The sequence below is a fragment of the Pteropus vampyrus genome, unplaced genomic scaffold, assembly GCF_000151845.1.
Source record: "Pteropus vampyrus isolate Shadow unplaced genomic scaffold, Pvam_2.0 Scaffold146, whole genome shotgun sequence".
NCBI lineage: Eukaryota > Metazoa > Chordata > Mammalia > Chiroptera > Pteropodidae > Pteropus > Pteropus vampyrus.
The window spans coordinates 1,605,966-1,630,027 of record NW_011888927.1 but is presented as its reverse complement, the minus strand read 5'-3'; the positions used below and the strand labels follow the sequence as shown (position 1 = coordinate 1,630,027).

Genomic DNA, 24,062 nt, shown 5'->3' with positions numbered 1-24,062 from the left:
ACAACCATCCGAATGGGAAAATATATTAGCAAGCAAAGCCTCCGATAAGGGCCTAATATCCCAAATATACAAACAACTCATACAATTCAATAACAACAAAAAAACAATCAAAAACTGGGCAGAGGACCTGAACAGACACTTCTCCCTAGAGGATATACAAATGGCCAAGAAATACATGAAAAGATGCTCAACATTACTAGCTATTAGGGAAAAGCAAATCAAAACCACAGTGAGATACCATCTCATACCTGTTAGAATCACTATAATCAACAGGACAAGTAATAACAAGTGTTGGAGAGAACATGGAGAAAAAGGGACCCTCATACATGCTGGTAGGATTGCAAATTGGTATGGCCACTGTGAGAAACAGTATGGCGGTTCCTCAAAAAACTAAGAATTGATCTACCATATGATCCAGCAATCCCTCTGCTGAGTATTTACCCCAAAGACTTGAAAACTCCTATCCGAAAAGATATTTGCACACCAATATTCATAGCAGCATTATTCACGGTGGCCAGGACATGGAAGCAACCAAAGTGTCCTACGATAGAAGATTAGATGAAGAAGCTGTGGTACATATATACAATGGAATATTACTCAGCCATAAGAAGAGATGAAATGCTGCCATTTGCAACAACATGGATGGACCTCGAGATAATCATGCTAAGAAAAATAAGCCAGACAGAAAAAGTTGAAAACCACATGATATCACTTATATGTGGAATATAAACCTAAAAACAAATGAACAGGACAAACAGGGACTCATGGACATGGACAATAGACTAGTGGTTACCAGAGGGTAGAGAGGAGGGGGAGTGTGGAGGTAGAAGGGGTAAAAAGGGTCAAATATGTGGTGACAGAAAGAAATCTAACAATGGAAGATGAACTGTTAAAATGTACACCTGAAACTTACTGGATTTTGTTAACCAATGTCACCCTAAAAAAATTAATTAATAATAAAAAAGAAGATACGCTTTAAAAAACATTCCAGGGGCAAATCAGTTGGGAAATTCAGTGTTTATTGTACCCTAGGACTTCTCTGAGCCTTTATTATAAATCTAAAGACTAGAGAAAATAGCAAATGGATTGGCTGGTCTTTCTAGGCCATCTCTTTGTCCTTTCTCTTTCTAACTGCACAAAGTGAATAGTTAATGGAAAATAATAATTCCACGATGTGGACTATGGTAGACATATATAATTAGAATGCTCAAAATTGCCTGATTTAAGGCTCAGCATTTATTATTTTATTTTATTTTTTAGGCGAGGCAACTCTTGGTTGACCTCACAGATTGCAAGGACCTTGTCAGCTTACAATCCCTTATTTTTAAATTTTTTTTACGCCTACAGCACCTGGTCTTCCTAAGTGGTCTCCCATCCAAGTACTAACCAGGGCCAACCCTCCTTAGCTTCTGAGATAAGACGGGATCGGGTTTGTTCAGGATAGCATGGCCGTAGAAGAGGCTCGGCATTTAAAAATAAATGTTTATATGTAACAACAACAACAACAAAAAGGATCTAAAAAAAAAATACATTGGCTAATAGTTATAACTATTAGTTTTAAGTAAATAACTAATAGTTATAAGTAAAGAATATGCTCTAAGGATGGAGTAAAAGCTGTTTGGATCCCCTTGGTACCACCAACTCATATATCTTAGCTGTAAACAAGCAGGATGATGCAATTTCTGACATAATTAAAACTGGTTAAACCACAATAGGTGTGTCCCTTAAATTTTGCCAAGTATTTTTCCACATCAATTATAGCTACTGAGCAAACGGGTTGGCATGAATAGTTATGTCCTTAATGTGTACATCATTAAGAGGTCGATATGTCTTCTCATTTACTGGTAACTTCTCCAATTCGTCTAGAGTCTCCAGACCATCTATCACTCTGAAAGGGAAATGGTATAATTTATAAAAATTTCTCAGATTGAAACACAATATCCAAATACCTATAGCAATTACAGTATCTTTAAGAGAAAAGGACCATTCTCATAGTTCTTTGAATTTCCTAGTTGAATGTACAATATTGATCTGATTTTCTACCATAGATATGGGCCAAAGTTCAGAAACAAAAATTCATTTTTATATTTTTACACAACAATAGCAATGTGTAGGAATATTCTACCACAGTATCTAAACATTGTATTCTGCCACATTTATACAGCATAGCTACAAATGGAGCTAATATTACCAGTCATAAGATTTTCTTCACTATAGGAAATACCCAGAGAAAGTAAATAAGAATGACACTATTATTATCAATACTACCCTACACTGGAGGACCTTAAGTGAATGGCCACTTAGCACTTTATTGTTTAAATATGGTGTTTTTAATTTTTGCTTCTGGACAACAAAAAGCAATAATAATAAAAATAGAAAAAAGAGTTGAACAGTTAAGCATAATTCCTTACACCATGCTCACTTCATGTTTCCACTAAGAAAAAAAAAATGTTGAGAGCTATCCTTTACATATATTCTGGAAAGTTAGTCTAAAACAAGTTGCTAAGTAAAGGTAGATTTTTAGATTATACCTCCTAGTCCAACTCAAAAACAGTTTCTAAGATTTATAGTAAGTACTTTTTTAAAAATAATGTTAGCTGATAGTTTAAGTAAAGAATATACTCTATGGATGGAGTAAAAGCTGTTTGGACCCCCTTGGTACCACCAACTCATACATCTTAGCTGTAAACAAGCAGGATGATGCAATCTCTGACATAATTAAAACTGGTTAAACCACAATAGGTGTGTCCCTCAAATTTTGCCAAGTATTTTTCCACATTTATTATAGCTACTGAGCAAATTTTATGTTTTATTTTGCAATTCAACTAAAATGCTACTATAAACAAAACCTTTTGATTTTATTCTCAAACGTATGACAATTAAGGCCTTTAAACTGTAAATGTTGAAGACTTTACCACCTCTGGGTCTGTAAGAGAAAGAGAGGATATAGAAAACAGATCTCGGGCAAAAAAAAAAAAAAAAAAAAGGCATGCAGAACTGAGGCAAGTTAATTTTAGTCAAGTATCTGGAACACAGCCCCTTTGAGAACTAGTGGAAATCTATGTATCATCTTCCCAGAAAAACAGAATTTCAAGAAGTTAATGGACCTAAAGTTAAGAATTTAAAAACTCTAGTTTTGTCACAAACCCAGTAAAACAAGTCCTGGTAATTACTGATAAAAATTCTGAATGGTGGGTTAAGGGAGAAAATAAAAGCAAGGGAATCTGGATTATCCACATACATACAAAGAATACTAGAGGCTGTAATATTTCACTAATTTCATGAATTATTAATTAAATTAGATATGTATATGGAATGAAAAAGCAAGTTGTAGTTTTCTATTTTTAATTAGCCTAATTTGATATCCAAACTATTAAATAAAACAAACTGTAGAACCATGCATTAGTTTATTAAGCATAGTAAATATTTGTAGAATACAAATTGTAATGAATGTTCTAGCAGAGACTGCTAAATACCTCCCTAGCATTCAGTCTCCCCTTCTTCTTTCTCAAAGAAACCTAATTTCATTGAGAGTGGTAATGTGTCTGGCTGAAAAACATTTCCTACCTTCCCTTGAATGTAAGGGGAGGCAACATTGCAAAGTTCTAAGTGTTCCATGAAAACTCTTTAAAAAGGAGTAGGTTCAGCTGGCAGGTACTTTTTGCCCTTCCTCCTCTGTTCTGCCTGGAACACAGATGTTCTGACTGAAGCTGTGCTGCCCATGTTATGACCATTTGGTGAGATTAAAGACAGAAGCTAAAAATGGCTGAGAAGAAAGACAGAGGTGACTAGAACATTGGTGACATGATGACACCACCATCCCAGTCCGTCTTGTTTAAGCCACTGTTTTTCATGTCTGTCAGTTGCTGCAAAATGCTATTCCTAATGAAAACAGATACATTACTATTAATTTGTAAAATGACCCTAAAAAAAAGTACTAGCAGCCCCCTTTTGCAAAATAAGGAAACCACAGCTCAGAGAGGTTATAACTTCCTAAGGTCACAGGACTGGTAAGTGGCAGACTTAAATTCTGGATATGTTTAGCTCTCATACAGCTCTTTTTGATTTTTTTTTTCATACTGCTTTCAATATTAGTTATGCTATTATCACAGCCACTCATATGTATCCCTTGCATTTAAATTCCAAAAAGAAAACCATAACCATAATACTTACTTTCCAAATACTGTATATTTCATATCCAAATGTGGCTGCTTGCCATAGGTGATGAAAAACTGAGATCCATTGGTGTTTGGGCCATTATTAGCCATAGACACAACACCTCTTACACTGTGCTGAAAAAGACAGATCAAAATATTAATTTAACTGTTTTTATATAAATATTCCAAATGTAGAACTGAAACAACACATGTACTCTTTAACTTCCCAATATTTAAGGGACCAAGAAAACATTTAATTGGCTGCTATTTGGGCTAACCAAAATGTTCGGTTTCTGTATTATCTGTATCTCTGAAAACTTATGTGTAAATTATTTATATATCAAATCATATCCCCCCATTCATTTCACTTTCACTTTGGAGAAGTACAGTAATACAACTGTATAAGAGAAATAATCCTTACATTTATATTAAGGAACTGTGCTGGCATGAAATGATCAGGTAGACAACAAAACCAAAATCCCCATAATCTCTTCACATATACACTGGACTCTGGCTAGTTTCTTTATCTGTAAAACAAGGGAGGTTGGACTAGTTCAGGGTTTTTTCATACTTTAAATGCTCACAAGGGTCAGCAGATAATAAATTGGTGACTGGGCAGAATGTAAACATTAGGGAGTGGTGGAGTCTGGCCAAAGGAATAGTATATCCCTTGCCTAAGCATTAAATTTTTTTTTAATCAATGCCATAGAGAATCCATCTGTGGGTCATCCACCCATGGGCAGTCAGTTCATTACCCCAGAACTAGATGATGTAAGGAAGGTCTCATCTAGCTCTAATGTTCATAACACTATTTGCTATATAGGGACTGTGTACAGGAATTAAAAGGACTTTACTTATAAGACTGAAGACATGACAGAACCATGTTATAGGGCAGTACCCCAGTATAAAATACACTATAAATAACTCAAACAATTACTCTAGCTATTAATCAGGGGACACTAATAAGACCAGCAATAGAGATGCATACTCTCCAATTAATTTCATTTTCACTCTGGAGAAGCACAGACACACTTTTACCAACACCAATGTATAATAAATGCAGCTACATCAAGATATTAATGCTTTATTGTCTCCCAAAAAAGGCTACCAATCAAATGTAATATTTGATACATACCCAAGGATGTATGTATCACCTGTAACTTAAGTACCTATTAACCTATTTCTAAGCTTTAAGAATTAAAATTTACCAAACTGTTGCATATGTCTATGTACTCCTCTCATCTATTACCTTAGCTTCTCCAAGAAGTAACCACTATTCTAGTATCTTTATCACACCTAAACAATATATAGTTGAATGGGTCTTGAACAAGGAAGGGTTTGATTGGTGTGGGTCTACTTATAGGCATATTTTTTTAAATCTGCGTTTGGGAGTCTGCAGATGTGGACAGCTGACTGTATGCACTGATCTATGCCATTTTATATAGGAGACTTGAGCATCTGTGGATTTTGGTATCTACATGTGTGTGTGGGCAGGGGGGAGGTATTGTGGAAGCAATCCTCCGTGGAAACAGAGGGAACACTGAAGTTTTGGGGAAGTCAAAAGTTATACACAGATTTCTGACTGCATGGGGGTAAACGCCTTTAACCTCCATGTTGTTCAATGGTCAACTGTATTGTTTCCTTCACTTGTTTCTGAACTCTATAAAATACTATCATACGTTTGTAGTCTTCTGGGCAATGCTTTCTTCTCTATGTTTCTAAGATTCATACATGTATAGGTAACTGTAGTTCTGATTTTTTTACTGCTGTGTAATATTCCTCTACTGAATATATTACAATTTGTCCATTCTATGATCGATAGACATTTGGGTTGTTTTTAGCCTTTTGCTATTAAAATAATACTGTAGGAGTACTCTTGTACAGGTCTCCTGATGCACATTTACAAGAGTTTCTTTAAGAAACCCTTAGGGATGGAATTCTTAGGTCAGAGTATGTGAATATTCAATACACATCCTCGATTCTGGTATATAAGATAATGGTTCTTAACCTTGGCTGTGTAGGAATCACCAGGGAACCTTAAAATATAATCAAGATCCTAATAGTCCTCCTGATTGTTTTTCTCTATATTTGGGAAGTGGGGATAAGGACCTAATTTTTTATACTTTTAGAACTTCCACTGGTGAGTCTGTAACAAGCAAGGTAAAAACCACTGTATAGGATGACAAATTAGAGTTATGAAAGCTGTCATTAGTTAATGCCTAAAACGTTGTTTTGTTTCTAATTCAGGAAAAAGATGACTTTAAAAACAATTTAGCATCTCCCTACCCCAACTCCTATTAACAAAGTAGTATTTCTTTATGATAGAAAAGTAAAAAGAAGATAAAATAAATGACACCTAGTCCTACCATCCAGAGATAAACACTGCATTGAATTTTTTTTTTCACAAAATTTCCTGGGTATATTTTAATGTAATAAAATACAACATACTAAATTATGTGTTCTGGTTGAGGAGAATTTATCTTTTTTTCTAATTATAAAGTCATTCTATGCAGATACAAAGTTAAAGGACCACACGATAAACTGTTAACTAATGTCACCACTGGGAACTGGAACTGATTTATTTAAAAAATAGGCATGAATTATTTTTTTAATTTTAGGAAAAGAAAATTCTTAAAAGAGTTTTAGAAATACAGAAAAAACACAGAAAAAAATCCCTAATTTTACCCTGCTGAACATTTACTTACATGTACTTCCTGTTAACTCTGCTGAGATCTACCACAGGTATTAAGTAAAGTTAATACCGAAGAAGATGAGAAAAGTTGGAGACTGATAATGGCAATACTGCAACTACTGGGAGGTCTGATAGTCTTTCATCCCTACTCTCGAAAAAGGCCAATGATTCATGTCATTCATCATGAATCTTAGAGTGAGACATTAACCCCCTTTGGTACATTAGTGATTAAACATTGCATGCTGGACACAAAGATGAGCTCACTTAATACCAAGATCCATGTGATGGTGAGATTCCAGTATATATCTTAGGCTAGAGCTGCCATTTATATTCTCTCCTTGATATCATTTATCAAGTGTGCAAAAACTACAAAAAAAAGTACAAATATTTGCTTACCAATAATGTTAACTTGTATAACTACAACATACGTATCAAAGTTTCCAATTGTAAATAAGGCATGAGAAAATAGATTTTCAAGCACTGGGGACATACCTTAAGATATTCACTGTATTCATCCTCAAATTTCTTGCTCCAGATACTGTTACCTCCTCTTCCGGTACCTATATTACAAGAGAGACAAAAGAATGATCTAATTAAACTTGAGAAAGGGTTTATTTTCTAAAACATAAGTACTAGTTTAAAATATAACTCTTTAAACACAAATAAAATTTGATATGTATTCCCTTACTTTCTAAAATTTCACTTCACAGACCAGAAAAATAAAGTATCTCTAGAAAAAACAAAAACCCCCCTTATCAGTATTATTCACATTTTAGGACTAGGTGCTAATAGCTTCAGCTTAAAATTGTTTGCTATTATAAGGTAGCCCAATTATAAAAACTCCACATGCTTTTATTTTTCTAATCTTTGTCTACCCCCTTATTCAAACTTTATATACCCAATTCCCCAGATGTTAATGGAATAACTTACCTGTGGGATCTCCTGTTTGAACCATAAAACCCTTGATATTTCTATGAAATATACAGCCATTGTAGTAATTACTGGCACAAAGAGCCAAGAAATTCTGAAGAGAATAAAAATAATGATTGAGAAAATATGTAAAGAAACACATTTAAGATAAATAACTAATTATATTTACTGAAAATACAATAATAGCATAGTTAAACTAGATCTTTTAGGCATTACTTTGGATAATGTCACTTCCCTGCCTAAAATACTTTAATGGCTTTTTTTTAGTTCTTGGAATAAAATACAAAATCCCCAGCAGAGCCTAATATGCCCTGCATGACCTGACCTACCGCCACATCTCATATAATAACCCCTTCCCTGTTGCTTACTACGTTAACCCTATCAGCCTTCTGAACATTCACCCAAAAGAGACAGGCTTTCCCACTGCTATCTCTATAACTGGAATATTCTTTCTTTTTTTTATATCTTTCCATGAAGATGCCTTTATTACCTTTCACACTCAGTTTAAACTAAGTATCACTGTCTTAGCTAGGCCTGCTTAACCTTCTTTTAAATAATTCCCTTCCCATTATTTTTAGAATTACTTTTTTTTTTTGAATGACCACTCCCCCCTCCCTGCCCCCACATCAAGCTCCGGACTATTTTCCTACATAGAATATTAGCTCCATGAGGGCAAGGAATGTTTCTAGTTCATCACTGTATTCCCTTACACTGTCGAGATAGCATTTCATAAATAATTTTTGAATGAATATATATAGCTGACTCTTCTTCCCTCTATCCTTGTCATTTAAATAAATGAAATAATGTAAGGAACAGTTTTCTTATCTGACATCTAATGATTTTTATGTTTCCTGAGGAAAATGATCCAAGAGAAAAAGATACCAACCACTCTATGGTTAGAGAAAAATTATCTACACTTTCTTTGATCTACCTTTGATATTGGGAAAGGTAAGTGGAAATTAGGGCTGAAATTATGATGGTTGGTTTTTCCCAACAATGGTTTTATAGAAAAAGTTTTCTTTTTCTCTTTTTTTTGGGGGGGTGGGGGGGTGGTTGTTAGTTTTCTTTTAATCATTCAGTTTCGAAATGGTTATCTCTTGCATTAATTTATTTTTTATTTGTACATAATGGTACTCACTTCACATGCTTTGGGTGTCCTCTCACAGAAGACTTCTATTTTAATATCACCTACGTCTGTATGCAGTGTCACTGACTAAAAAGAATATGAAAACAAATGAGATTTCTTCAGGTAACTGTATGCACTGTATGATTTCCCTAACCAAATATTAAATATGACAACCTAAATAAAAACAGAATGAAATGCTGTTTTAGAGATGACCTGTCCACAAAGCAGCTCTGAGAGATAAGTTATAGTTCTTTAAAATTTACTTCAGTAGTAAAAGACAACTCCAGAAGATAAATATAAAGTTTAGGGTAAAATAGTATCTATGCTAAAAATTAGGGAGTAAATATTGTGATATAATTATTTTTAGTTTGAATTTTTCATCAATAAAAAAATTGCAATGTTTGTATTATTGATTTAAATGGCATGCACCATCATTAATATTTACTGAAAAATAATAAGAAAATGACTTTCAAAACAGTTTCCACCATTTCCCTTATATAACTGTGAGACAGGTTTAAAAAACATTTCCTTTCTCAACTAAAGACAAGACGTAAAAAGTGTCAGTGTTTCTAGATTTTAAATGTGGAGAGGTAACCATAATACTCTTTATGGTAGCTTTTTGTTTTATCTATTGTTTTGGTAGCTCAAATACTCCTTTTGTTAACCCATGCCAGTAAGAAGGAAAACTATTCTGGGGCTTCTTTTTCATATATCTTCTTAAAATCATATTTAACGGTCAACAAGTATGGCCAGATTGAAGATGGCGAATAGGAGTGTGTGTGTGTCTGTTGGGGAGCACCGGGTGGGGTGAGGGTGGGGCAGTAAATTATTCTCATTGCTTTTCATCTACTTCAAGCTCTAGCTGCCCACCTTAGATACAGAGCAAAAGGTTCCAATTAAAATGATCTCACCTGGCTATACCCTTCTGCTCCTCCTACTCACTCTTCCCATCTCTATATCCTGTAATCTGTTTTTCCATAAAAGGTAAATTCTGTGTTTTAAATGAAAACATAATTTAAAAGTAATTTTGCTTAGTTCTGGTTTTATTTAGAATCCTGTTACGCTGTATGCTTCTACAACGTCTCATTTCTCTGTCTTGCTATTGGAATTTCCATGGAGTTTTTATTTCCCTCAACTGAATTTCTAAAAATTACTTATAATGAAAGATATTCATGAGATTTCCATAAAACTTACCATTTTTCCTTTACTTAATTTCTCAGTCTTATCCAGAGAAGTTCGAAAACGAAATCTCTATTTCCTAAAGAAAAAAGAATTAAGTTCATTTTTCTTCTTTACCTCACACATGCTCATGTTTACTGCACATTTAAAAGAAAGTCTCAGAAAGCATCTTCCAAATAATAAAAACCCGGTTATGTAAGTGATGAGGAGTTCTTACCGGACTTAAGTCCCTAAACCTCCTACTTCCTCAGCTCGCTCTTCTTCAAAAGCCTCCTTGCAAGTCCTCCGACAAGCCCGGTGCATTCAAGCCTTGGGGTTTACGTACTGGCTGATCTCTTCGCCTGGAACGCTCACACTCCGACATCTCTTTGGCTATTTTGCTCACCTCCAGGTCTGCACGCAACTCAGGTCTCACTGACCTGATAACTCTATTTTTAAAAGCCTTAACTCTAGTACCTGCCCTATTTCCTTTTTCTCATAGCATTTATCATTAATATGACATATACTTTATTATTAACGTTTGTGTTTTCAACATCCTTCCTGCCCAGAACGCTCATAGAAGGTACCCAAGACTAAAACAGCGCTCTGCAAGCATTTGAATAAGTGAAGGAGACAATGAGCGCGTTACCCCTTACTTAACCACTTCGATTAGCACAGTTGGTAAACAGAAAAGATGGAGTTGCAGAAGCCCCCCACAGATCTGTAAATCAGAAATTGGTTTCTTCAGGTAACCGGAAGTCGAGCGCGGGACCCATTAGAAAGAACGCCCCTCACGGGCTCGCCTCCCGCGTCCATCTCAAACCAAAAAAACTAGAACTAGGGAGACAAGATAAGTCATCCTCACCTGGAACACTTTTGACAGTGAAAAAAAGCTCTTTTAATAGTTACGCTAGGACAAGACGCCTAGCCCGGAATTATTTTGAACAACCTCTAGAAGTGCCTTGGATTCAGAGGTAAAATAGGAAGGTCCACTTCCGCCTGCCTCTTTTGTCCCGCCCATTTCCGCTACGCCCCGAGGTCTCGCGCGGGACCGGAAGTGACGCAGAAGAGTGTTTCTTGGGACTGGTAAGTTTTGGGCGGTGTAAATCCCGGCGGGCCTAGCTAAAAATTTCGGTGCAGGCTGTGGTTCGTGCGTGCTGTGACTGTTATCCGGGTGTTGCAGCGACAGGAGGCAGAAGAGATAAGGGCAGAAAACTAGCTTGCAGCACGAAAGCATAGGGCACTAGTGGGGCAGGGTTCCTGACTCAAGGACTTGCCGGTGGTGCTACTTGTGCTTATCATTGTCCTGGAAAAGGCCTGACGTGGAACAAAAATGAAGGGTAGAAGAAGTAACTTTAGAAGGTGTAGTTTTCAGGTTGGAAAGTGGGGCCTACTACTATTAACAATAACACAGAATGCCGACTCTAGGTCAGATATTGTTCCTAGCTTTACAGTTATATTTTGCGACGATACTGTGAGCTGAACACTAATTTCCATTCTTCAGAGGTGGGAACCTCAGAGATTAAGAAATCTGTTACACAGCTATGACTCTGGGAGTCAGTCTGATTTTAGAGTCGGTGCTCTTAACTCACCATACTATGCCTGCCGCCTCTCATTGTTAGTTGTGGCATCAAGCTACCCAGTTTTGCAGTTTCCTAATCTGAAATGGAAGGTGCTCTGTTATTTTCAAGGGCTCTTTCAAATGTAATAGTAAATAAGTGGAGGTGGCCCACTAGAAGCTTCACTTTCGCACTTGCCAGATTTAGAAGAGTCTAGAGAGTGGAGTACGATCAGAATGTGGAATCTGGAGAGGAGGTGGTACAGGGAAGGTAGACGATCTTCCAGGACCACCGGCTGGAGTGATTAATGAAAGCTCAATATCACTTTAAATCATATATTGAATAAGTCCATGTCATATTATTTTTGTTGTAGAAATGTTGCCACAAACTTGCTTTTGAAATCATCGGGTTAAGAATATTTTACTTATAATCTTGTTAATTGTTTTGCATACTATGAAATGCTTTTCTTCAAAATCAAAAATGTTCGTGGATACTAAATTTAAGAATGGAGTTGGCAGTGTTATCTTTTGTATTGGAAATAGCTGTTTAGAAGACTTACAGATTCTGTGGGCAAAGTGCCCTTCACCTTCACCTCTCCCACCTGTTGAGCCTGGCCTTCTTGTAGCAGGTGTTGGTTCTGAGACAGCTGCTCCTGCCTCTTCTTGCTTCTTCCTTCCTTGACCCTGCCCATTAGTGAAGTGACCATCTGTATATCTTATAAAGCACTTAACGTTATAGATATAGATTTTTTTTTTGGATAAAGTATGTGCCATCCTAACTCCAAATTCTGCTGTGATCAGTTGGAGAGACTGTCTGTGCAATAAGCATTTAGTGCTGGCCTATGTTGGTGATATTGAGAAATATAACAGATAGTTCCTGTTCTCCACTATCATTAGCATACTGAGGAGACAGATAAACAGGAATATACTAAGAGAATACTAGGGCAGAGCAGGGCAGGGAGGAGGGAGACACAGAAAAGGAAAGTGTTAAGAAAAGCTTTGTTTAGGAAGTTGAAGGGGACTTGGAAGGAAGGATAGTATTTAGAGGAAGGAGGAGAGTGATTAAATGACACCTAAAATACCAGGTGCTGTATGTGGCAGAGCCGGTATTTGAACCCAGGTATGTATCACTGTACCTCTTTTGCTCATGGGTTTTGCTGCCGCAAAAGTCGGCCTAAAGTGTGCACATGTACCATTTTCTGTGTTTTGATTTCAGATACTCAGTTTTACCTGATTTCTGTATGTTGTCATCTCGTGTATGCCTGGTCCCCAAAACAGTCCGGCTTGTTCATTCCTTAATCTGCAGTTCTTCCTCTTCCACCATGGATTTGAAGGCTCTTCTTTCCTCCTTGAATGACTTTGCATCCCTCTCATTTGCTGAGAGTTGGGACAATGTTGGATTATTAGTGGAACCAAGCCCACCACACACTGTAAATACCCTCTTTCTGACCAATGACTTGACCGAGAAAGTGATGGAGGAGGCGCTGCAAAAGAAGGCTAATCTCATTCTCTCCTACCACCCGCCTATTTTCCGACCCATGAAGCGTGTAACCTGGAAAACCTGGAAGGAGCGCCTGGTGATTCGGGCTCTGGAGAACAGAGTCGCTATTTACTCTCCTCACACAGCCTATGATGCTGCACCCCATGGAGTCAACTGCTGGTTGGCTAAAGGGCTTGGTGAGAAGCCTCTTGTACTTTCATGTTTAATATTTTCCCTGTAAATGCTTTGAAATTTTAGAATGGCTTTCCAATAGAATTTTAACTGCTTTGGAGGTAGGGCCATTATTTTATTTTTTACATAATACATTTTTTAAAAATGTTGCTGAAATCTGGCAATTAAATTGCATTTGAAAAATAATTTTTTTTTTTAATTAATGAGTAGGGAGAGCGTAGGGAATTTTTATTGCTGGACTGAGCTTTCTGATTCCTCACTCATGTGGCATAGTCCTAGCACCCAAACACTCCAGAAATGCTTAAATTGAATTGAAAGTTCAAGCCTCTCCAGAATATACCTAATATGTCAGTCTAGATATCAGAGTTTTATTGAATGCTTAGTTTGCCCAGCACAATGAGGAAATTCAGCATATGTGTTTTAGCTTTATTTTTAGTCATTTTAGTTTACCCACTCATTTTGGGCTGAGGCTTTTCTGATGATGTAATATGGATTGATGTGGTCAGGTATATTATGAGCATTTGCAAGGTGAATCATGGTTTACATGAGTAAATTTAGTAAGCAGTCACAATTCTCTATGTCATCTAAAGATTCCTGAATCAGCCTTTTAAAAGTCTTCTGGAAAATAATTCTGAAAATAAATTCGATTTTGTATGTCTGTAGTAAATCCCTAGTTTATGGGGACTATTGGATGTATACATAAGGAATATGTGTATATGTATTGTGATGTAAGCCTCTGGGAATGAAATTTTTTTTTTTTTTTCAGGCAAGGCAACCCTTGGTTGACCTCACAGATTGCAAGGACCTTGTCAGTTTACAATCCCTTTTTTTTTTTACACTTACTGCACCTAGTCTTCCTAGGTGGTCTCCTATCCAAGTACTAACCAGGCCTGACCCTGCTTAGCTTCCGAGATCAGACGGGATCGGGCTTGTTCAGGATGGCATGGCCGTAGACAGAAATTTTTAAAAAATACTAATTTCTTAAAAGTTTTGCCCATAATAATTTATCTTTTTAATTAAAAAAAAAAAAAAAACCACAAAACTTCATTTCCCCACAATTTTTTTTCCTAGGAGTTTGCACTTCCAGGCCCATACATCCTTCCAAAGCGCCCGACTATCCCACGGCAGGAACGCACAGAGTAGAGTTTAATGTTAACCATACCCAAGACCTGGATGAAGTCATTGCTACAGTGAAAGGAATTTCGGATGTTTCTGTCACTTCTTTTTCTACTAGGTACAATGTATTTTTCTCTTTTTTTGTGTGTGTGTATTTATTTGTAAGGAACTTCCTTACAAATTCTGTAACTCGGGTTTTTAGATTTGAAAGAAATAGTTTTCCCCAGGATGGGTTTAAAAGCAGCATCCTTCTCACTTGCTGTGGGTATTGGAGGAGAATTATGGGAGATTCTCTCATATTGATAAGTAACACTTAAACTATTTTCTATATAGGAGGGACTATTCTACACATTTTACATACAGTATTTCTTATCCTGGTAATGATGAAAGGTAGTTGTTTTTACTTTAGGGTACAGGCATACCTTGGAGATACTGCGAATTTGGTTCCAGACAACCATAATAAAGCAAGTATTACAGTAACGAGAGTTGTAATCTTTTTTGCTGGTGGAGGGTCTTACTTTTAGTTTGTAAAAAACACAACACCTATGAAACTGAATAAAGTGAAGTATGTCTGTGTATAGATAACCCGTAGTGATATACTGATAACATAGGTCTACTTTTATCAATTTCCAGCAAATCAGTGATTCCCAAGCCCTTTAAAGGAAAAATACTTTAAAGTGCCTCTTATAAGGGCAGTTGTTTGTTTATTTAGGGTAGAGATAGCAGAATGTTGCCTCACAGATTTTCTTTTAGGTTAATTTACCCTAATAACTTGTCAAAGCACTATAAAAGTCAAGTTATTCAAAGCTAGGATTTAATAATTGTTTAAAAACAAAGATAAATATAAAGACTTTAATAAATTGGAAATCTATTTCAGGCTACTTAAGTATATTTTAGAGTAAAATCATCACAAATGTCCTTTAACAGTATTGGGGGATTTCAAGAATCTCAAAATTATTCATAGGACTTTTCATAGATGTCAGTCATGGCTGTCTTTTACCATACTGAAATATTGTGTGAAATTAAAAGAAAATTACACAAATAAAGCATGACAAATTTGAACAATACAGAAATCCTTGTCTCCTCTACTCAGTCGCAGTATCTGTAAATCAGGTCATCTTTTTACTTGCTTTCAGAGAAGTGGGTATCTTTCTAAGTACATAGAGAAACATGAAGAAATATATAGTTTTGGTCATTGTTCTCTTAAATGATATGCTGTATCTGCCTTTTTTACTAACAAAATGTCTTACAGATCATTCCCTGTAGATATATAAGATCTCTTTCAACTGCTGTGTAGTATTTCTTGTTATGGATGTATTATTGTTTCTTTAAGCTATCCTCCTCCTGATGGACTTTTCTTTTTTTTTTTTAAACTGATACGTTTAGTTTGGTTTTAGTTTTTCCATATTACAGATAATGTCAGTTTTACCATTAGTTGAGGCTCAGGCATTGTTTTTGCTTTTTTTCCCAAAGCTCTGCAGATGATTTCTTTGTTGACAACTATACTTCAAAATTATATTTTAAAGTGTCTTTTAGTTCATACCTTATTTTCCAAATTTGTAAACCCCATGTTTCAAAACTCTACTTAGAGTTTATGGTTAAATACAAAGCTCTCTTAAAGTAGTCTTTTTGGCTCTAGGGCATTGTTGCTCAAGGGGCAATTCAAGGACCACCTGCATTATTGTTAATGGGGTCTTTATGAAAAATGAAGATTTTTGGCTTCATTCTGGAGCTATGTAATTAGAATGGAGTTTGCCTGAGACTCTGTCCAGGAAATTCTTATATTCAGTTATGTTTGAAAATTCATCTTCGCTAGGGCTTAAAAAAAATTCACTTTGCTCCAGCCTCATTCATAGATGTCGCTTCACTAGGTCTATAGAGAGGTCCAGCAGCCATCATTTTAAGAAACTAGCAAAAGATTTCTGATGCACAACTGGAGTTAAGAACAGTGGTTTCAAAGTGAGGTCTCTGGATCAGCAACATCAGCATCACCTGGATCTTGTTAGAAAAGTAAATTCTCAGACTCCACCTGGAACTTCTGAATCAGAAACTCGGGTTGGGGCCCAGCAATTTATGTTTTAATAAGTCTACAAGGTGATTTTGATGCGCTCTAAAGTCTGAGAAACAATATTCTAGAAAATAGTGTGGTTTGGGATTAAATCCTAAATTCCATATAAATCTAATCTGTTATAGGAGGTTGTAAACTATGGATTATTTAAAAACATCTTGTTTATATTCATCTTAAACCAGTGAGTGACTTCTTCTAGGGCTGATGACGAAGAACAAACACGGATCAGTTTGAATTGTAGTCAGCAGGCTTTGATGCAGGTGGTGGCTTTTCTTTCCCAGAACAGACAACTTTATCAGAAGACTGAAATTCTGTCACTGGAGAAGGTAATAAAAATATCTTAAATTGCTGTGCGTTTTGGTTTGGCAAATTCATTTGTAAATTATTAGATCAGCAGGCTATTATTAACTGTTACCTAAAGAAGCACAAAGTAATGATGAGGGCATTTCCTCTGGAAAGTATATTGAGAAAGGGAGACATTCCAGAATAGAAAAATGTTGGTATTATCAGTCCATTTGGGCTGCTATGACACATTCGGACTGTTAGAACAAAATATCACAGACTGGAAAGCTTATAAACAAATTTATTTCTCCTAGTTTTAGAGGCTACGAATTCCAGGTTCATGGCACTAGCAGATTTGGAGTGGTGTCTGATGAGAGCCCACTTCTGGTTCATAAATGGCACCTTCTCTCTGTCCTCACGTAGTGGAAAGAGACTACAGATTTATCTGGAGCTTTTATAAAGCACTAATCCCATTTATGTGGGTTCCACCGTCATAACTTAAGCACCTCTCAAAGGTTCCACTTCCTAATACCATTACATTTGGGGGTTAGAATTTCAACATATGAATTCGGGGGGACAGAAACATTCAGACTATAGCAGTGCTCTTCAGAGTTAATGATTCAGTAACAGGTTTGGTCTCTTATACCCTCTGCCTGGACCATTTTATTGATTCCTTTCAGCTTGACAGTCATTTGTATGATGGTTCCTTTTTCTTTACTTTCTGGCTCAGAATGCTTTTTAAGTTGAAAAATAATGAATGAACTCATATTTCCAACTACCTTCTGGACATTTTCCATTTACGGATCTCACAAGTATTTCAAATACAGTATATACAACTATTGACCTTATCCCTGTACTACCCCTTTATTCTTTTAACCTAAGAATAAAACAGCCTTTCAAAGTAAGAGGCAACAAGCATTTATTTGAGATCAAAAAAAGGAGTAACTATTCAGGAAGTATTGATTCAGGCACAAGCCAAAGTAATATTTCCATTAGGAGACAAAGGCAGTGGGTATTTATGAGAAAGGGAAGAGGAACAATTACATCAATAGAAGGAAAGCCGTCTTGGTGCAGATAACATAGTGATATTCTAAAGAATTAATAATCTATGATATTAATTCTACCAGTCTGGTAGTCATGGTATCTGCTTTCTTGTTATCTTTGCACATAGTTCGTTGGGACACACAAGGTTGCTTTAGGCCCAGTCCAGTGGTTATGTTTTAACACTCCAAGGGTTTGAGGCATAAGATGTGAAAGGCAGTTCTTCTGGCATGGCAGCTCTGGCTCAGTTTTAAAGTGGCTCCATTGATTGATTGATTGACACCTTTAAATACTATTCTTTTTTCTATTTCTACAACTTTCCCTAGCCCTGTAAATCCAAGCCCTGCTGATTCTGTCCTCAAATCTATAAAATGTTTTTCCTTTCTATTCACTGTGCCAGCACAGAAACTCTGCTGTTCCTTCACGTGGGGTATGAGTGGTCCTAAGTGGGCACCCAAAGGTGACAATCCAGGCATAGCATCCAGAGCCTTTCATGACCGGCCGTGGCCCCTGTCTTCAGCCTCTTCCTGGTCCCTATCCATTGCTGTGCATACCAGCTGTACTTTCTCTTTTTTTAATATGGCGACATTGGTTAATGAAATGCATTAAGTTTCAAGTATGTAATTTAACAGTAAGGCATACATATATTGCATTGTGTGTTCACCACCCATAGTTAGATTTCTTTCTGTCACCACATATTTGACCTCTTTTATCCCATCTCCCTCCCCGCTCTCCCCATATACTCTGTGCTTTTGGATCTGCCCTCAGTGTGCTCTCAACTTTGACACCTTTGTATATGTTCTCTCTGTTTAGAATGCCTTTCCATCCACATCTTGCCCTATCCCTATCCTACCCATTGCACTTAACATCACTCTTTTAACTCCTTTCATGTCTGTCTTCGAGACTCAAGTCCTTGTAAAACCTTCAATTCTACTTCTTCCAAGTACCGCCCTCCCTAAGACCCAGCTCATTTACTTTGTCAATACTTATCTTGTATTTAAACACCTTTATTGTGATTATTTATTTAAACATCTTCCCTCTCAGGATACCGTGATCGCCTAGAAATGAAAGAATGTTTTTGTCCATTTTGTATCCCCAAAGTTTAGCTTGGAGCTGGCCTGTAGTAAGTGCATAGCGTGTATATTATGTTGATCTCAGCATTTGCTGTTTGTTCTGTAAAGTTTGTTTTCTAGGACTGATGATGGACAGTTTTTCTAACTTCTATTTCTCTTCAGCCTCTGCTTCTACATACTGGAATGGGACGGTTATGCACACTGGATGAATCTGTCTCCTTGACAACCATGATCGACCGAATCAAAACACATCTAAAACTATCCCATGTTCGCCTTGCTCTTGGGGTAGGGAGGACCTTAGGTAAATATGTCCCCTTTTTTTTATCCAGTATACATACTGAGAACATTGGGCAAAAGTCTAAACTCTTGATCGTATTAATATAAGTGAAAGAAAACGCATGAGCTCACAGGAGATGACTGGTTTACATTATTAATCAGGGTGGGCTAGGTTGTGCTGTGGTAAACATCTCATTGGCTATATAATTCTCCATCCCATTCTGTTCATCTCAAGTCAGCAGGAGGAGTCTGCCCATTTGTAGGATGGTCATTATTGCAGAGGGAGAGTTTTGGAGAGCCTTAACCCATCTGTTAAACATTTTGAATAGCCTAGAAATGAACTTCTGTGCAACTCATCGTCCAGAATTAGTCACATTGCCTGGCCTAACCTAGGTTGGACAGAAAGTGCAATCCTACCATCTGCCAGGAAGAGAGCTGAAAATTATGACTGTTCCAATTACCATGCAAATCTTGCACTTTTAATACTGGTGATATTTTATAGTAAGTTACTACTAAGCGAAATGATCCACTGCAGTTTTTGAGTCTTGTAGCCACTGTCTTTTCTTTTGGCTTTTCCTAGTACCTTTGGGAACAAAAGGAATGAACAGAACATTTGTTGAACCCCTGCAGTGAGCCTAGCACTGTACTGAGTGTCCTAAGTATGTGAGTTCTAATTGCAAAGGAACACAGAGGATTCTGAATGTGTTAGGTTCAAATTTATATGTCCTATTTGCTGCATGACTTTGACAAGTTATTTAACCCCTTTGTGTCCTAGTAGCCACATCTGTAAAAATTACAATAATAGTATAAAACCTAACTCATTGAGGTAGATGTATAATGCATGTGATAGGCACAGTTACTGGCATACATTAAGTACAGTAAATGTTAGCTCCTGTTAGCTCTGTGGTAGATGTTAGTGTTCCCATTTTAGGTGAAAAAATTGAAGTTCAGAGAGAGAAGTAACATCCAGAAGTCCACAGTTGGATCAAATAACTCATGGGAGTTAATTTCCAAAGAAAATGGATGGCGGAGTTGAGATTTGACTTCGGATCCACTCCAGAGCCCCTCTTCTTAAATACCACTGTCGCGTGACAACTCATGAAGTGTCCATTCTAGACACCTAAGTGCCAAATACCTATTGGATTTTGGCTTGAAAGTATCTGTTATTTCACTCTTCAGAGGATGCTCTTTTAAGATAAATACCGTATTTTAAAAAGTGTCAAATCCATTCGTACCATCCTCTAACTAGCCCTTTTAGTTCCTCTGCTTCCTCATCTGAGAACAAAGATATTACCTGCCTACCTCTCACTGTTGCCTAGAGACCCAAGTAAGGTTACTTTACCGAGTAGAATTGCAGTAAAGCCTTGAGCTATACCATTAGCATTATTCAGCAGTGCCTTTTATGGGCTTGTGCAGCCAGGTATGTCCAAAGGAATAATAACCCTGCTTTGGATTAGCTATGCTATACCAAAGAATAATCTGTTTGCCTATAAAACATGTTTTGTTATTTTTTTAAAGTTCAATAAACAAAATTCACATACTGTATGAGACCAGGAGTGAAATATGCATTACTTTTAGGATTCTTTGTACAAATTATAACATTAAAATGAAGGAGAATTATAAAGTATTGGCCTCTTGTTTCCTTTATCTTGAAGAGTCCCAAGTCAAAACTGTGGCCTTGTGTGCTGGTTCTGGGAGCAGTGTTCTGCAGGGAGCAGAGGCCGACCTTTACCTCACAGGTAGGACAGCTTTTAGATCTTCTACCCTTTTTTGTGTGTATCTTTTCCCAACCTTGGTTTATTTTTTACAAATATCAGATTTTAGGGCAGCACCTGGCATGTAGATGGATCTAATAAATGCTTTTTGAGCCTGAACTAAATAGGAACTACACCAAAATTGGGGACATACCAAATTCTTTGTGGAGAGAAAAAGATTATTTAACAGTTTATTATTAGATTATCTAAAAAAAAAAAAAATGATGTTCAGCATTTATTTAACCTATATTCTTCCTAAATGTGGTTTCTCTCAGATTTCATGTCTGTTAATGGAACACTTTCTACCTTTTCACCTTAGCTAGAAAGTGGTTCCTCTTACTCCACCCTAAAGTCAGTCATCAGTTCCTGTCAGTGCTAGCTTCAAAATCTTTTTAGAACCTTTTCCTTTATCTCTGTCTAGGCATCATCTCCTACCTGAAGTACTTCATCAAGCCTCTGATCTTCACCTCTCACGCATTCCTCCAAAATTAACTTTCAGAAGTATAAATTCGATAGTGTATAATATTATCCTGGCTAAAAAACCTTCAGTGATTTCCTTCATCTGTCCTCATGAAGCCTGAATGTTTCATCTTCTTCATGCAGCCTTTGTTTATGCTGTTTTCTCTGGCTAGATGCCTTTTCCTTGCCCCTTTCAGTGTATTTCTATAGGTAAGCTCAAAGATAACCTCCTTTGAGAAACTTACTGCCATTCTCTGGCTCTTGTCCCTGATGGCCATGCCTTCCTCTTCAATCTCTGTCACTTTGTCCTTAACCTCCTGTATGTGTTTCTATTGGACAGTAATTGTTTGGCTCCCCAGCTTTACACTGTCTTTGAGGATAATATGTAATGGGTAACATTATCTTGTATGACCGTGGAACAGTGACCAAATTCAGGAATTTAATATTGTTAAAACACTTATTTAATATAGTCTATATTCAAATTTTGCCAATTGATCAAATTTATAGCATTTTTCTGCTCTATATCCAATCCATGATCATACACTGCATCTGGAATAGTTCCTCAGCTTTATCTTCAGAGCACTGACATTTTTGAAGAGTATAGCCCATTTGTTTTGATATCTCTCAATTTGAGATGTCTTTCCTCATACATAATGACTTTTTAAAACTAATTTTTTTTTTTTTAGCATAAAGTAGTATGTGTTTAAGATAAATTCACAGAGTTCCAAAATGTTAAGCTGTCTTTCCTGTTTACTTGGGAAAATAGAAAATATTTTCTCACCTGGCTTACTTTAGGTGTCTGTGATGTGCGAGGCATCACTTGGACTACAGCCTCAGGATTGGGAAGCACCAGCCCATGAGACCAAATATAGGCCTTTGCTGATTTTCATCACCCTTCCTTTGAGCTTGATATGGTATTAGGTTAAGGGTAATATTCTAGAAAGACTAGCAGATGGAGGAGCTCCTTGCAAATACATACTGTATAAATTCTCATATGCTTTCTTTCCCACAGCTGCCATCCTGTGCCAGGCTTTTCTTTCTTTTGCCTTCAGCTATTATTGCAGGCTCTTCACGGATTTCCCTACTTTCACACCTTCTCTAGCCAGTGCATTTATAATAGTCCAGGCAGCCAGATTTGTCTTTCCTAAAGAATGGCTACTAACCAAGCCACCTTAGTGTCTTTTTATTTTACCTTTATGTTAAAAAAGGTTCTTGAATGACATAGTGGGTAGGAAGGTAGGAAATTAAAATTTTTGTAGAAAACTTTTTTTTCTAAGAACTTTTTCCTTGCTTTTTATGCCTTTGTTTTTTAAGTATATTTCAAAACTGCTTTTTGTGAACAAGCCAGATTGTGTAGTTTATCTTTGCTCTTAAATTGGAAGTCATCAGATTCACAAATGGTTTTTAAAAATTAAAAACATTTGCGTTTTCCCAAAATATTTTCACAAAAGATGTGATCCTATCCCACCAGTAACAGAATGTCTAGTTTTGCCTAAGTCAAAGGAAAATATTTTGTTTTTAATTTAGAGATAACCTTATTTCATTCTTATGCATTGGAGTTGATGCTGAAAGTTTTTGGTGCTCACAAAGTATCAAGGAGTCTTGTGGGAAGTATACATAAGGATTTTTCTCTATGTATTTGTTATTGAATACTTACATAAGAAACTTTCTGAAAGCCCCATTGTACTTAGCAGTAGTCATTTATTTTATTGTGAAAATATTTTGAATGGATGTTCTTTCAGGTCTGGTTCTGGCAATATTTTATACTTTTGGATATCTGAATTTGAATACTTGTCTTGGGTTTGCCAAGGACAAGGAATTTGGAATTCTTAGTGGGATAGTCTGTCTCTTTCTAAAATGGAAGACATATAAGAAAGCTGTACATAGATTTATATGTGATTCTACTGTATCACATTTGCTTCATACAGAATGTAAACTTAGTCTTTCTGCTGTTATGGTTCAGCATTCCATAGACTGTGTCTCATAAATATAAGTATTTGCTCTTTCCTTTGTTGGCAGGTGAGATGTCCCATCATGATATTCTGGATGCTGCTTCCCAAGGAATAAGTGTCATCCTCTGTGAACACAGCAACACTGAACGAGGCTTTCTTTCTGATCTTCGAGATATGCTGGTTGCTTACTTAGAGAATAAGATTAATATTATTCTGTCAGAAACAGATAGGGACCCTCTTCGTGTGTTATAATGCATACAGAACAACAGGATGACAATCTACAAATCATTTTCCTCCTAACTTGAATGCATAACATGAATCAGTGGATGGTATCCTTCTGAAGAAATTTCTTACAATGTACATTTTCATGGTTTGTTAATGTTTCACCAAATGTTCTATAGTTTATAGGGTAAAAACTGTAATGTAACTATCACTAAAGAATATTCATTATAAAGAACAAACTAAAGAATATATTATAAACTCCAGGCAAGATCGACTAAAATTTATTTACTTAACATCCATGGAAAGTAGTTCAAGTAATCCTCTCCTTAGCTTAATTGTAGATGGGATGTGTCATTCTAGACCTTTCTGTTCTCGGTTAGTTTAAAAATTTTCTTTAAAAACTTGGGATTGGAACACTTATTTTAGGTAGTAGTCTCTATGTGATAAGGTCTGTCTATATATATTCTTGTTTCTAGGTCATAATCTCCCTCCCTAAATTTCAGAATCAGGATGAGATTTATAAGGA

The 24,062-nt window shown here is 36.4% G+C and overlaps 2 protein-coding genes and 2 pseudogenes across 7 annotated transcripts; 1 reads left to right on the top strand and 3 right to left on the bottom strand.

Annotated features, from left to right (window-relative positions):
- Positions 1–1,338: 1,338 nt before the first annotated feature.
- Positions 1,339–1,457, bottom strand: LOC111745158 (annotated as a pseudogene).
- Positions 1,458–1,464: 7 nt separating this feature from the next.
- On the bottom strand, positions 1,465–11,065 carry PPIL3 (peptidylprolyl isomerase like 3). Of its 6 annotated transcripts, none has more exons than XR_002782492.1 (8): positions 10,929–11,065; positions 10,100–10,163; positions 8,918–9,079; positions 7,780–7,873; positions 7,342–7,409; positions 4,579–4,684; positions 4,174–4,292; positions 1,465–1,888 (listed from the first exon to the last, which is right to left on the bottom strand). XR_002782492.1 is itself a non-coding variant. In XM_011369195.2 (7 exons), exons 2-7 carry the CDS (start codon positions 10,100–10,102, stop codon positions 1,762–1,764), a joined length of 486 nt encoding a protein of 161 aa, XP_011367497.1. In that variant the 5' UTR covers positions 10,103–10,163; positions 10,929–11,065; the 3' UTR covers positions 1,465–1,761. The 6 variants fall into 6 exon arrangements, 4 of the variants coding, with proteins under 4 accessions (XP_011367497.1, XP_011367498.1, XP_011367499.1 ...); XR_002782491.1 differs by having other exon boundaries at positions 8,918–8,992; XM_011369195.2 differs by lacking the exon at positions 4,579–4,684 and having other exon boundaries at positions 8,918–8,992.
- On the top strand, positions 11,027–23,719 carry NIF3L1 (NGG1 interacting factor 3 like 1). Its single transcript, XM_011369198.2, has 7 exons — positions 11,027–11,149; positions 12,838–13,298; positions 14,365–14,527; positions 16,677–16,803; positions 19,036–19,174; positions 20,805–20,888; positions 23,382–23,719. The coding sequence occupies exons 2-7, from the start codon at positions 12,863–12,865 to the stop codon at positions 23,564–23,566; spliced, it is 1,134 nt and encodes a 377-aa protein (XP_011367500.1). The 5' UTR covers positions 11,027–11,149; positions 12,838–12,862; the 3' UTR covers positions 23,567–23,719.
- Positions 14,130–14,248, bottom strand: LOC111745141 (annotated as a pseudogene).
- Positions 23,720–24,062: the final 343 nt, after the last annotated feature.

What these genes read in the sequence shown, in the direction of transcription:
- PPIL3 (XM_011369195.2), bottom strand. An exon ending in GGACACCCAAAGCATGTGAA is followed by an intron (nt 7,874 to 8,917) that starts GTGAGTACCATT and finishes TATTCTCTTCAG; the next exon opens with AATTTCTTGGCTCTTTGTGC. An exon ending in AAATATACAGTATTTGGAAA is followed by an intron (nt 1,889 to 4,173) that starts GTAAGTATTATG and finishes TTTCCCTTTCAG; the next exon opens with AGTGATAGATGGTCTGGAGA.
- NIF3L1 (XM_011369198.2), top strand. Translation starts at nt 12,863, where the DNA reads ATGTTGTCATCTCGTGTATGCCTGGTCCCCAAAACAGTCCGGCTTGTT. An exon ending in CTGGTTGGCTAAAGGGCTTG is followed by an intron (nt 13,299 to 14,364) that starts GTGAGAAGCCTC and finishes TTTTTTTCCTAG; the next exon opens with GAGTTTGCACTTCCAGGCCC. An exon ending in TGGGGTAGGGAGGACCTTAG is followed by an intron (nt 19,175 to 20,804) that starts GTAAATATGTCC and finishes TTTATCTTGAAG; the next exon opens with AGTCCCAAGTCAAAACTGTG.